Source organism: Fusarium solani (assembly GCF_023522795.1).
Source record: "Fusarium solani strain SB1 chromosome Unknown bctg00000000, whole genome shotgun sequence".
In the NCBI taxonomy this organism is placed as follows: Eukaryota; Fungi; Ascomycota; class Sordariomycetes; order Hypocreales; family Nectriaceae; genus Fusarium; species Fusarium solani.
Genome location: NW_027072157.1, coordinates 4,414,673 through 4,428,854, shown reverse-complemented (window position 1 = coordinate 4,428,854; position 14,182 = coordinate 4,414,673). Strand labels below are relative to the sequence as shown.

The following is a 14,182-nucleotide window of genomic DNA, read 5'->3' as shown; positions in this document are numbered from 1 at the left end:
TTCCCCTTTCACATAGAGAGGCCAACAGCGAATCCGAGGGACGATGTTGACCAAGTACCTAGGGTAAGACAAACACTCGCAGGTTCCTCGCAACAATAGACACACGACAAAGCACACTACTATGCGAAACTATCGTATCAAGATATATTTAGTTAATTTCTTTAGTCATTATGTTGCTGTACATGATTTTTGTGCTATCTTGGGGACATTAGCTAGGTGGGTGTTGTGAATAGTTCACTCAGAGAGAGACCCAATAAAAGTCAAAGAATTGGTCAGAGTCGAATTCTCCGTCCTCTACGGGGTTCCAGCAGTCCATACGAGGTGCGAATGGTGGACGCTCCCTGCGGCTCTGGCCGACTTCTCGCCAGAGCTTCACTACGGGACTACTATTATGCCGACTCTGAGCCCCTTCCGCAGGAGTGCCATCCGCGGTGTGATTGGAGAGCACGAGGTTTCTAAGTGATACCATCTTTGGTAGTGCTTCCTGGAGAGCTACTGTATTAGCTCGCGCCAGCGAGCGCGGCGTCCATGTCGCCTGCAATCTTGTCTATGCCTAGGCGAATTTTCGACATGTCTTCGACACTGAGAGTAACGTTATATATAGCAAAGGCCTCGGGGTTTTGGTAGATGCGTCGGAAGGAATTGACGTGACGGACATAACTCGGTTCCCAAGTGGGAATATTCCCAGAGCCCCCGAGTTTTTTGGACGCAATTGAGAACGCGAGTGGAACTTCAGGCGTGCGTTCAACTAGATAGTAACCCAGCGCCACCCTCTCCGATTGTCTACCCTAAGTAGATCATGGGGTTGAAAGATGTCGTATATATATAGCCGGGACATTTTGAAGGTAGTTTCCCATTTCCTTACGCCTCCCATTCATATATAGCAGAGGGAAAGCCCCCGTGTTTCCAAATACGGATGTTTATCGCAGCCAGCAGTAGACGGCGATGTGGTAGTTGTTGTCGATGAATAAGAATGAACTTGCCATATTCTCGAGGGCTTCAGATGGCGGCGTACCCTCCGGCGACATTCTCATTCTCTTGTTGGAGTAGAAGTGTGTATATATAGGGAAACGTCGCCATGACATTGGAGGAAATCTCGAATCTCGTCTCCAGCAACGAAACAGCAGACGAATGCGGTTGGCCATGTGGCCTTCAAAAGGCGAGATTCTCTAGCATCGCACCCATGGTATACATGTTGTAGTATATAAATAGTAAAAATAATCCTATTTGCGAGTTGATCGTGGGAAAATTGAACTTTATTGAGAGACTTCAGTATCAGGGCCTGAGTCGTTCGGGAAGAACCATGCCCAGATAGGTGCTATGAGATCTCGATACTCCATTGCCAGGTTTTCGGCCGAGGGAGGCTCGCTTTCTGGGTCTGGGCTGTCTTCCTTGGCAGCGATGTCTCCTTGGGTGAGCAACTCAGGGTTGATTTCAAAGTGGACACCCAACCCAGGAGGAGCGCTGCTGGTTTCCATAGAGCCCGAAAGACTGCCAAGAAAGTCAGTCTCAAATAGAAGCTCCTCCTCTTCTTCATCATCCGTCAAGCTGATTTCGTCGTCGGAACTGTCTTCCGGGTCCGGGGGAGGTATATCCTCAAGTGCCGTCTCCAAGAATTCTCCAAAGTTCTTGCGAATCGGGGTGATCGTCGAGTGTAGTGGGTTTCTGCAAACTCCTTCTTATACTCTTCATACTTTGCTCTTGCAACCTCTTCTTGCGCCTCGGTCGTCTCCTGACTTTCGTCTTCAGCCTCACCAAGCCCCTCGAATACACTCCAGAACCACGAGGGGCAAGAGTCGTTGTTGACGCACCCTTGGAGCGTAGGATGCATATCGCTCTTCTGGTAGGGGCACTGGCTGTGGAGCGGCTCCTCCAGAGGAGGAACTTGGCTCAGAGCTGTCCGGGACAGAAGGAGGTGAAAGTTGCAGCTGACCCAATGCGGCTCCATGAGTTCGCCGCAGTGGCAGCACACATTTACGTGTTTGAGACACATGGTGCGAGGGGAGAAAGAGGGAGATGTGTCTGGTGCCAACGTCAAGCAAAAGTGCCGGTAAACAGGTCGGCAGGGAGACAGTTGAAGGGTCAAGTGAGAGCACTTGCTTGGTTTTGGGTATATTGTACGCATAGCTATATAAATGGATGAATCAAGTGAATATAATAATTTAAATATTAGCTTGTGATGTGTTTTATTGACTGATGTTCAGTGAAGAAAGTTGTTCTGTCCTTGGAGTGAACAAAGGTGCCGAGAGCGCCAAGATGTGTCTAGTAACAAAGGCGGATGTTCAACAATAACATGAATCTCTGGTGTTCGATGGGATCATTGTTTAGAGAATATGAAAGTAATTGTTCATGGGTGCAGAAAAAACGTCAAGGAGGGGAGTTGAGGAGAGGGAAAGTCCGTTAACGTGCTGTTGGTCTCTCTGAAAGCTCTTGACGTTCTATTTAGGGATTCAAGATACGAGTGTTGCCGAGATAGCAGACCCCCCAACCGCCAGCCCCTTTTCCCCAATGGCCAAAAACATTGTACAGTCCAGTGCCATGAGGTTCTCGATGTCTCCTCGGTGCGGCATTTCGCTCAACCAACATGGTTGGTCTACCATCTCAGCCTATCCGAGACTTGTCGATAACTCCAACTGCGGCCCGGACCCCCATACATCCCAAGGGGTTTGTGCGGTATATGTCGGTCTATATTATACTGCCAGTTGACCTGGGTAGTGTTGCATGTGTGAGCAATGCCTTCAGCTCCCTTTTCGCCGTGTGAAATAAAATGAAGAACGTTCCTTTGACCTTGTGTCGAGCACCAAGGCTCCCAAAGCAAGACTGATGCTTCTGTGTTAATTCCAGCCCCTGGAGTGGCAAAGACTGCAAGAGGCTGAGGTGAAGTGGGAGCGGCATGATGTGCATCTTGTATAGTAGTGGTAAAATGATATATAGTTTGGGAAAAGGGGAAGGGAGTTCTAGGGTCGGGTATCCTTATTGGAGATAAGGTAGCCAGTGTGGGTGACCGGCGAGGCAATGTCTGATATACGGGTCTATTATACTGATGGCAGGGGCACCTCATTCTACAAGTATAGAAGCTCAAAGCAGGTTTATATATCTAAGACAGTTGCTGTTTGCTGATTCTAGGTGGCTGATGTCTACGCAGCAGTTTCCATTTGCGGATTGCACTGCGATCACTGATTGAGCCAAACTTGATCCAGCATCACCGGCTTTGACTTTTATGCTCATAGGCACTTTCCAGGGTCACTATGTTAGGGCACAGCAAACGAAGCATGAAGGGGGCATCTGGCTATGGGTTTGCCTATGGTAGCCTCCTCCTAATATAGATGATGCCCTACATTCAATACCAAGCGGTGTCACTAACTGTCGGCTTTCAGACACGCATTCTAGAAGAGTGCTCTCAGGGCGAAGGTTTGGAAGGCTTACTCACAACTGCATATGAATGTCTCAAATCAGCCTTCCCTGATGGCCTGTGATATTTCAACGATAGCAACATCAAACCTGTGATTTTCCTGACCAACTGATCGCCATCAAAGGCGAAGATGAGAAATCTATCACGCCGATCCTAATCCAGGTATTCCCAGTATGAGGGAATTTCGAGCGACATTTCAACCTCACTATCAGTCTCACTGAATGGTCAACAGCAGCTTCTGAGGCCCTCCCGTCAGTTCTCACTCACGACTCCCTCCGGCTTGTTAACGTGGTCTGACTGATTGGGGCCCCCAAAGTAACATGAACTACTGAAAACACGCCACGTCTGGTAACAGATACCTGTTGCGTGGGGGATCATGTTTTTCTATGGGTCAGCTTGCTTGAGGTTGTGTAACCATACTCATGTGCGTGCTCCGTCCAACCGAGAGGCCGAGACGACAACGTCACTACGCAATCACGCAGCAAAAGCCGCAGCAGCCATGATTTGGTTGAAACTACAACAGTGGTTTGTGATAAGATCCTCAGTCATGATCTCTATGAGAAGCTGAGCTACGACTAGTCGACCTGTCATCTCGCCAAGGTACAATCTTCTTCCATGACCAGCTACATCCAGCAAAAACATCTGTCAGCTCTTGCAATCACCCTCAAATCTCTTCTCCAGATCAACCAGCTCCAAGAATCCCTGCAGCTGAGCGTCGAGCGCCGTGCCCTCAAGGGGTGAGCAGGGCTTCCTTGGCTGACCCCCGTACCCATAATATCTCTCCAGTGCCGCCTTGACAGCAATGAAGCCGCCCTTGATAGCTGCCCAATCTCCGCGAGATACTATCGCCTGTAATCCCACAGCCTCCTTTTGCTTGCCTTCCCTCCACAGCTGCATGAGCTGAACGCATGCCAGAGGGGCGATGTTGGCCGTGCCGCCAATGACCCCGTGTCCCCCAACAGAGAGGGATTGGATCGTAAAGTCGACACTTCCAGCAAAGGTCTTGAAAGCCGTATCCTTGGTCCCAGCCACTACCCTGGCCAGCTTTCCCGTGTTTCCGCATGTGAGCTTGACACCGACAATGTTGGGGTGTTGTGCCAGGGCAAGAATAGTATCAGAGTTGAGGTCGAGGCCGGCGCAGGCGGTAGGGAAGTTGTAGATGAGAATGGGGATAGGGCTCTGGTCAGCTACTTTCCGAAAGTGCTGTTGAATGAGCTCAGTAGTGAGGAGATTGTGGTAGTAGGCTGGCGGGAGAACAAGGGCGTGGCTGGCCCCTGAGCCGGCGGCCTCACGGCAGAGCTCGACCGTTTCCCGTGTAGACTGTGCACCACAGCCAGCGATGAGAGGTAGGCCATACTTCCCTGCCTGATCCAAGGCACTTCGTGTAGTCTGTGTAATGAGTCGTCGTTCTTCATGATCGAGATGGACAGCTTCGCCGTTGGAGCCATGAGTAACGAGGCCAGCTACACCTGCTTGTGCGAGTCTGGCTGCGTGTGCTCTTGTAGCTTCGACATCGATGTTGCTGTCAGGGGTAAAGAATGCAACGGTCGGTACATAGATGCCATCGGCCAAGGGGCACGCCGTTGTGGTTGCAGAATGGTTGACGGTTCCATTCTCTTCTGCTGTCGATGACACCGCCATGATGTTGCTGCGTGAGAACTGACAAGATTGTAAGGTGAATTGAAGCTTCGGATACTGGGGAGTCCCGAATACACAGACTCTTATTGCTCTGCTAGACAAAGCGCATCAAGCTGAGGCCTCTCGGCCATGTCACTGTCTTATATATCCAAGACAGACACACCCGGATCCCGCCGGACCTACCAGCAACTCGGACAGACTCGAGCCGAATCAAAGCCGGGAATACCAGCCGAAGATGACCATCATATTGTTTGACTCTAGCATACGGAACCCCCACGAGCTGTAGTATCCTCAACGAGGCCCGTCGACCCCCCACGCCAGGACCGAGTAAACGGGGTCCCACAAACTCCACAGCGGTTGTCTCATTTCCCCAGCTTCAGCTCCACAAAGCCGCATGGAGCATTGATCAGTCCGGGGATTTAAGGAAGAGGGGGTTGCAGCCGCCGCGGGCGATCATGACGCGTGAGTGGTGGAAAATGACAACCAGTCTCGGACAAGTATCCGTCAAACTTGTCTGGTAGTTGACGTCTGAGCCACGCTGCCCGGTCCGACAACTGCTAACCAATAGTGACCTGTAGCTTCGACGAGAGTAGTATACAACAATTGCCGAACACATCTGATCGTTTCCGTTACCTAAATATTGCTCCGGCATGACGAGCTGATGCTCACGTCGGGACCCAAAGCTGTATGCAGTTGAAGCTGGCGTCCCCCCAATTCGGGTCAGAGGGCGCATGTAGACAGCCTACACCCCGCGCTTGAGGCCTTAGCAGTCTCGTGCCCTTTCTAATGCCGCTTCTCGTATTGGCGGTTGTGTACTCCGACTCCCGAGGATGATGACCCCCACGAAGTGTCTCCATCCCTATCTGTACGACATCCGAGATTGTCTTGTTTGCATTGAGCTAGAGCTGTTGGCGTGGAATTGTGGTCCGTGGGTCATCAGGCATCCTACCCTCGGGAATAGATGCTGCTTTGGCATTGTGCATATAGCCTTTGTGTACTATCTCAAAGTCATGCTCTTTGTGCTGCCCCGCTCCGGTACCCGACCAGCTCCGGGCCCGGCCCCACTCCGTACGGAGCGCCGGTCGGGAATAATTAAATAGTACCTATCTTAGCATCTTGCCATAATAGGAAATGCCCACAGACGTACACAGTGCACAGTGCTTCAACCAAGTACTCCCCCGCTCTCAAGCAACGCGCAGCTATCGTCCAAGCTTCGCGCATCTTTAATGGGCAAGAGCAAGATTGCCGATAGCTCCAAGACAGAAAACGTCATCCGTGGGGTTATTACATCGACGCTGCGTCTTGCATTCAACAACCTGCAAACCCTTTAAATTGAACTCGCATCACAGAGACAATGGCGACAGAAGCTGGATGGTCGTGGTCACCAAGACGGGCCATGGCTCAGCTTCACAATAACAATCTTGTGAGTGACGACAGCCCAGTTTTGACTGAGGCCTCCTCGTCACCCATCGCATTTGCAGATAAAGAAAACGCTACCCCAGCCAAGGGCGCATCCAAGCCCAAGCCGAGGCCCAAGCCCGCTACAACGGCATCGAAGAAGCGCAAGTCGGACGCCGGCGAGGAAGACTTCAAGGAGAAGCTCTTCCCCGATGATGTCGAGGACATTGACGACTATGACCCCCGGCTCGACGTCATCACCGACACGTGCAATGCGGTCCGTCGCAAGATTCGTAACTGGACCGAGTCGGGCGCGCAAAAGGTCGGCGAGTTCCAAAGGACCATCGGTGTCAGCAGCAAGGCCTACCTCTCCTTCATGAACCGCACCGGCACATGGGACGGCGACGGCTGCGACACCTACCATAAGGCGCATCGCTTCTTCAAGAAGCGCGAGCTCCAGGGCCTTCCTCTCAAGGCCCCCAAGCCCAAGAAGCCCAAGACGGCCGCCTCGGCAAAGGCGGCGGCCGATATTCTCGACGTGAGTGGTGTTGACGAGCTCCACGGCGAGGAGACGGGCAGCGTGCCCGTCTTTGACACATGTGAAGAGATACGCAAGAAGGTCCGTCACGTCCTGGCCCGCGATGGCATCACGCAGGCAGCCTTTATTCGCGAGATCAACAAGAACCTGCCCGAGGGACAAAGCGTCTCGGCGGCCAACATGCGATACTTTATGGGTCGCAAAGGTCCCCGTGACGGCAACACTAACATCACCTTCTACGCCGCCTACATCTTCTTCGAGAAGAAGCGCATCAAGGCCGGCAAGCCCAAGTCGGACTTCCGCGAGGACATGGAGGCGGCGTGGGGACCGTTGGGTTTTGACAGAGAACACGGAGCCAACACGCATTACTTTTGCTCGGCCGACAGTGTGCTCGCTATTAACAAGTATGGGCAGATCAAAATCTACTGACGGGGATCGGGTTGTTTCTTATTTTTTATTTGTGCTTCCATGTCTAGGGGTAAAATATGGACAGGGCGTCATGTGTACAGTGTATATGGCAATGGTATTGGATATCCGATCTTGGTCAGCAGGTGACCTATTTCTCCCTCTCCTTTTCATCATCTGGTATGCGCGCCCGTCTTGTGTCACCGTTTCACCCCCGAGGAAATGACCCCCTGGCGCATGCGACGGCGCCTATCAATGTGCCAATCCACGTCTGTCCGTAACCGTGGTGCGAAATGCCGCGCAACGAGCCTGCCAAGGGGTCAAGAAATAAACGAGACACCAGAATATGAGGACAGTTACCTAACTCCTCATAATGATCATGAATAAATTTATATAAAATATCATAAGAGAGTTAATGTATATATCATAATAAAGGTAATACTTTAGAGCCTTTTTTTTATTATTCTTATCACCATCTTTGGGAGAGAATCAACTAACGGCAGGTGCCTGCGAGCAAAGCTGTGTTTGTGGAGGCAAAAAAAACTGACAGGTCTCAGATTGGCCGCCGATCATGGGACGGTGTGAGTTGATGGTAGGCCATATAATACAAGAGACAGCCAGTCGGGCTCTTGGCGGCGGTATTCGTTTTTGTGATTGAAAAGGGGCTGTGCCGGGGAAGATTGAATCTTTGTGACAACAGGGCAACAGGTATATATATCGACCATTTGGGAGACGACTCTCTCCTCGACCTTCTCAATCTTACGCATCCTTCATCCCTATCCTTTCTCTACCGACTTTCGAGTATATAATCAACAACCGATCCGACACCATGTGCAGTGAAGCTGTTGCCCAGTGTCCGGTCTGCTTCAGCAGTGTCACCCTCCTATGGAAATACTGTATGCCCTACCTCAAGACCAGCCTCGAGGTCTGCCGGCAGGATGAGGGCTTGACTCCCCCAGCAGCCTGGTTCTCACCACAACATCAACTCAAGCGGAGCGCAGTCCAAGGACTCGGCGCGGCAGAATGTCCCAACGCTGCCTGTCCGAGCAAGATTCCACCGATGAAGGCGGGTTGAGGATGAGAAGAAGCAGTAAGGTGGGAACGACTTGGAAATTGGAGTTTGAGGAGTCACGATTGTACCTACTCTCGAGGAAATGGACTATCGATGGTTAAATTATGGTGTTTATGGAATTCACTCTTCAAAGCTTCTCCTCTCAGACACTCCGTGGTTATAAGTCGATTGGGATTCATCATCTTGCACATACGACCACAGCTCGGAGAGAACACGGGATCCCGTCCGTTCTCCCATAGTTAAGCTCCGAAGCGCCGGACTAGTAGTTGGGTCGGTGACGACCAGCGAATCCCTGGTGTTGTATGTTTTTTGCAGTTTCTTGTAATTTTTTTGCTGGTCAAGATGCCAAAGCCATGGTGTTGAAGGCTAGCCGGTGCAGCTCAGCTCTGATTGGCCAATCCAACTTTTGCTCGCATAAAATTTGTGAAACGTTTTTTCCAACTCTGTACCAAAAAGGATGATTAACGACCACAACAACCACAATAACAACAACACAACGCCTCCAACATGCAAAAAGAAAGTCTTGATGAGACTGGGACTCGAACCCAGGAGGATTGCTCCATCAGGAATCTTAGGTTGTTAAGGTGACCTTAACCTGACGCCATAACCAACTCGGCCATCTCACCGGAGGATCTCGGGGGATCCGCTTGATGGTGAGAGGCCGAGCCCAAGCGTTCCATAAGGGCTGAGAGTTCTGTTGGCGGAGAGGTTGGGGCATTTCTTTGTATTCTCGGGTTACTCTGCTCGTATAGGAGCCCAGGTTATGGTTGTTGACTTTGTCGTGCATTGGATGTTGGACTTGAAAAGCTTATTGACTACGTTCGGACAAGCCGATCGCCGAGAATACAACTACACACACACAACAGAGACATATAAATACAGTTGGCTGCTATAACAGATGTGAGATGAAAAGGCAATGAAGCGAAACACGACATGATCCAGGCAGTCAATTTGAAATCCGGATTGTCACAGAGGATCGTGCAGGGTAGCACGCTGCAGATGGATCAAGGCCATGTCTGGTCGCATGCCGATCATTTCAGCCGCGGCACCAACACGAAAAGCAAAACCAACAACACGAGACGAGACAAGTACTGTACAAACAACCATGTTGAATCTTTAGCATGTACTCAATACATCATCTTTGCCCTCTCCTCTAAAACATCTCTTTCTCAACTCCGAATCCTTCCATCAATGACATCAACACGGCCGGCTTGATCGGTCGGCTGTGGCGCTCACTGGAAGCCCCGGAGAAGACCTGCCAACGACCCCTGACTCGTCCCCTTGCGCTGAGGCCTTTTTAGCGTCCCTCGTACCTGGCCCCAGAGCGCTGCTGCGCGAAATAATACCTCGACGTGGTTGGGCCGTCGAGGCTCCCCAATTCCAATCCCGCGCCCCGGGTAGATCGGCGCTTTCTTTTCATGGTAGGCATTGTTTTGTTGTCACGACCTCATCTCCCGGCAGCTCCAACTTTTTTCTCTTCCTTTTCTTTTCCTTCCTCAACCTCCTTTCTTCTTTCTTTCTCGCCCTTGTCTTCCGTCGGCGAACCTCTCTCTGGTCTGGTTCAATCTTGGTTCCTCCGCTCAAACTATCACCACAACAATCATGCACGCGTCCAAGATCCTCGCCTCGGTTGGCCTCGTGGCCTCTGCTTCTGCCTCGGTCGTCCGCTACGCCAATGCCAACCAAGAGCGCGACGTTGTCATCGAGAAGAGAGCCGACCAGACGGCCGCCTGGGTTTCCGTCGACGATGAGGCCCAGCCCGCCACCACATACACGCCTTCCATGACCGTGGTCGACGGCGTCACCTCCATCGTCGATGGTGCTCCCCATGACCTGACCGCCACCGTCTACACCTCGACTCACTACGGCGAGATCTACACCAGCACCGGCGAGCCTCCCAATCCCACCGCCTCTGGCAAGCACGGAGAGGGTGCCTTCACCCGCTGCCACAACAAGGACGGCACCAATGTTCCCTTCTGCTCTCCCTACGAGAACAGCACCCTGACCACTGGCAAGACCTACTTTGGTGAGTAACTGCCTTCACAACTGCCCAATTTCAACCACTAATATCGTCGCAGTCACCTGGGACCCCGACTACTTCGAGGACAAGAACGCCGACAACACCACCGCCGCTATGATGGTCTTTGCCCGCCTCGACATCTACAACACCACCAGCGAAGAGTTCCAGAAGGAGGGCGACGACTTCGACCAGGTCCCTGCCGCCTTCGGTTTCTGGCCCTTCTACGTCAAGGACTCGTACCGCAAGTTCGGCGGTGACCACAACATCTCCATCACCCTCTACAGCCAGCGCAACCACACCGCCGAGAAGAAGAAGGCCTCGACCATCTACCTCAACGTCGCCGCCCCCCAGCTTCCTGCCCACAAGGAACCCAAGGTTCCCCACGGCCAGACTCTCACCATCGCCCTGCCCGTCGTCCTGGGTTCCATTGCTCTCCTCCTGGTCGGTGTGTGCCTCTGGAACCGCAAGACCCGCCGCATCGGACTTGGCAACATCATGAGCCGCGGCCGCCACGGATACACCGGCCGTGCTGAGCGCCGCCTGTTTGGTCGCAAGGACAACGGCATTCAGCTTGACACCCGTGACATGCCACCCCCTGGCGAGTACCGTGATGCCCCTGAGCACCGCCGCCGTGACAGCGACGGCCTCGGCAGCCTGGCTGGCAGCCCTGTTGACCCTTCTTTCGCCCAGCAGGGTACCACTGGTGGCCGCAACACCTTCCGTGATGAGATGAGGAGACAGGACCAGGAGAGGAGCCGCTAAGAAAGAGAAGGAACTCAAGTGTATATGGGGTGTCATATGAGCCAGCCTGTCCGTGACAGTGGTCTCATTTGACGTGTAAAATCTACATCGACGGATGCATCTGGATGACGGCGAGCGGGAGTAATGATAAATGACGTATGATGAGACTTAATATGAACGCCTTGTCCATCAACCCATTACTATGCATAGCCTTCCCCTGGCTGTCTTGACAGACCCGTGAAGACGAAACAAAAAAGAGAACCGATACCGTGAATCATAGCAAATGCCATGATAGTATCACATACGCCGGGTCTCATGGGTATTCCGAATCCCTCCCAAAACAAAACCCCATCCGTCCCCAGCAGATTGTATCATAGCCATGGCAACAAAACCAACTCCGTAAGACCAAGAAAAACCAGATGAACCCATGCGCCGCTCTATTCCTTGACCCGTTTGATATCGCCATTATCCCGTTCTTCGCCTTCATAACGCCGCTTCACTGGTTCAGATGGTGTTGGCACCAGCACCGGCACCGGTGTTGTAACGGGTGCTGGTGTTGTTTGTTGTGACATGAGTTCGTAACCGGCGCAGAGATCCAGTTGCGTCTCACCCTCTTGTAAGGGCCTCAGTAGCTCGGCCGGAATTGCCGTGGCGAGCTGACACTTGATTTCGCATGGCTGATATGTATCAGTAGTCCATGCATCGTCGGCATAGTTCTTGGCTTCGGCAATGGTATATCCCGTGCTGAAGCCCTCGTGGTACGCATCCGGCAGAATCACTATGGTCTCACCAGGGCGCTGGTCAACGATGCGAAAGGGGATGCCGAGTTTTTCGAGCTTCTGAGGGAAAAAGAATTCAGCCCGGTGGCGCATAAACTGCGAGCATTTGCCTTTTCGGCCGAGAGCTTCCTCGGCCACGTCGACTGCCGTGGACGGAACCACGATCCAGATCTTGCGGCCCTTGTAGAGGTGGTTCAAGGAGACGAGTCGGAAGTCCTCGGCATGAATCTGGAAGCTCGCTCCGAAATGCGGACCCGATTCATAGACATACGGTGTGTGAATCCCAGGGATAATGGCTCTTGTGTTCTCCAGCTTGTCTCCTTTGAGAGGGTGTATGGGGCTCTTTTCAGGAACACCCGCTTGCCTTCGTTGCTCAGTGGTCCATGCGGGAACATCAACCCGATAACGAACATTGCGGATTTGTTTGTGGTCATTCTTGCGGAACATCTTTCTCAGCTGGTCAATAGCGTCCAGAGCACTGGCGGTGCATTCTGGACCCGTCACGTCGGAAGAAAAGGTGCCCTCAGAAGGGACAGTGTCGACTCTCCAGAAGCTGTTCTTCTTGATCTGGGTGGGCCGGTAGGCATTTGCTGCAACTTTTTGGGAATTCTTTTCTGGAAGCTCCTCATGCAGCTCCTGCGGGAGGATCACTTTGAAACAGCCATCTTCATCGGCCCCGAGATGTCTGGCAGAGGCAAGAATGGCGGGAAAGTCGTTCCATTGGTCGATGGTTGGCTTGAGCCGCAGCACACTGTGGCCTTGAGGTCCGTCATAGTCGTGGTCGATTGGACAATCAATGGGCGCTGGTTCGCTAAGGGTCGAGCTCGCATCCCAACTATCTGCTGGCAGGTGAGGGTTTGAAGAGGCAGACGGAGTTTCGCGAGGCGCAGGCGGATCATTTGAGGCGATTTCTGGTAGCCGAGGCTCTTGAACCGCGGGCGCGATGTCCTGCTGGGCAGATTGCGCCGGTTCGATGACGTCTGGGAGCAAACTGGCGGGGATTGAACCCTGCTCACTCGGGAGCCAGGGACCGTAAAGAGGCTCGGGTGGAAGCTGATGATGCACGATAGGCTCATGAGAATGAAAAGGAGGAGTCGCCGCCTCATGCGACGGTGGTTGGACCTCCATTGAAGCCGGGGGAGGGCCCGTTGCGCAGTTGCGACAGGCCAGCGGTGAGGTTTTGCGGACGGTGAAGTTGAGTGAGGGCGGGAAGGTGAGGGATGATGGAGGGCAGTCGCCACCTAAGACACAGGACACAGGCCAGAGCTGCAAAGTTAAAATGGCAAGGGATGCAGTATGCGCATCCTCGACGGCAGAAAGCGCCGCAGACGACGACGACGGCCGGGCGACGGTAGAGGCGATCCTCAAGGGCGCAAAGGGCGAGCAGCTTTTTTTGTGCGCAACTCCAACCCTTGAGCAAGAGGGAAAATGAGGCTAGAGAAAGAGTCCCCGTGTGAGAAGCGAAAAAAAAGACACTAACGAGAGTCTAGCGGGGAGTGCAGAGCCTGAGAGTGCAGGTACTTTCTAGGTTGGGAGTGCCTTCCGCCACACACACCCGACCCGACGCATGTCTCTGGCTGCCCGCGCTGACACTCACTGACACTGGGACAGAGCCGCAGCAGGCGCAGCCCGTCAGCCAACCTGTGGAAAGAAGGAAGGAGGGCCCAGCCGGAAGGAGCACCAGGCGAACAATTGGGTGGAAGCGGGGAGACCTCCTTCCTCCGTGGAAGCTCCTGCGTGTACGTACTGTGTTCTAGCGGAAGGCCACCTGCAAGGGCCCCTGACTAGCGCGGGGCAACACGGAAGAAAAAAAGGAAGAGAATGTGACCAAGGAGGGAGATGGGAAGCAAACGTGAGAGGAGGACGACTGGGCTGCGATTACCAGGGAGAGGAAATGCCCTGGAAATTGTATTAGTGAACTGAAGGCCGTCTCTCATCGGTGCCGACCCCTTTAATGGACTCAACCGGTGACGCCGCCCACGGTCAGAGTTTTTCCTGCCAAATGGTAAACGCCGCCGGCTGCGATCGCGGCCTTGAGAGGCGGACAAAATCATGGCGGCAGTGGAGAAACACCCGTGGCTAAAAATGGCCATGGCCAGCAGAGATCGGCGCCAAGACCCTGTCTGTTCCCCATCTTATACCCGCGCTACCACCTTGACAAGGATCTTGAACGTTGTTT

General features: G+C 52.9%; 5 protein-coding genes across 5 annotated transcripts; 2 read left to right on the top strand and 3 right to left on the bottom strand.

Moving 5' to 3' along the window:
- Nucleotides 1-1,256: 1,256 nt before the first annotated feature.
- On the bottom strand, nt 1,257-1,993 carry MRS44_001401 (uncharacterized protein; the record flags this gene model as incomplete). Its single annotated transcript, XM_065623683.1, has 2 exons — nt 1,257-1,665; nt 1,812-1,993. 2 exons carry the CDS (start codon nt 1,991-1,993, stop codon nt 1,257-1,259), a joined length of 591 nt encoding a protein of 196 aa, XP_065480117.1.
- A 2,064-nt stretch (nt 1,994-4,057) lies between these two features.
- MRS44_001400 (uncharacterized protein) lies at nt 4,058-5,053 on the bottom strand (the record flags this gene model as incomplete). Its single annotated transcript, XM_046283824.2, has 1 exon — nt 4,058-5,053. The coding sequence occupies one exon, from the start codon at nt 5,051-5,053 to the stop codon at nt 4,058-4,060; it is 996 nt and encodes a 331-aa protein (XP_046138335.2).
- Nucleotides 5,054-6,404: 1,351 nt separating this feature from the next.
- On the top strand, nt 6,405-7,415 carry MRS44_001399 (uncharacterized protein; the record flags this gene model as incomplete). Its single annotated transcript, XM_046274915.2, has 1 exon — nt 6,405-7,415. The coding sequence occupies one exon, from the start codon at nt 6,405-6,407 to the stop codon at nt 7,413-7,415; it is 1,011 nt and encodes a 336-aa protein (XP_046138336.1).
- Nucleotides 7,416-10,065: 2,650 nt separating this feature from the next.
- On the top strand, nt 10,066-11,245 carry MRS44_001398 (uncharacterized protein; the record flags this gene model as incomplete). The annotated part of the gene is made up of 2 exons (XM_046267373.2): nt 10,066-10,489; nt 10,542-11,245. The coding sequence occupies 2 exons, from the start codon at nt 10,066-10,068 to the stop codon at nt 11,243-11,245; spliced, it is 1,128 nt and encodes a 375-aa protein (XP_046138337.1).
- Nucleotides 11,246-11,661: 416 nt separating this feature from the next.
- Nucleotides 11,662-13,131, bottom strand: MRS44_001397 (uncharacterized protein; the record flags this gene model as incomplete). Its single annotated transcript, XM_046267374.2, has 1 exon — nt 11,662-13,131. The coding sequence occupies one exon, from the start codon at nt 13,129-13,131 to the stop codon at nt 11,662-11,664; it is 1,470 nt and encodes a 489-aa protein (XP_046138338.1).
- Between the last annotated feature and the right edge of the window lie 1,051 nt (nt 13,132-14,182).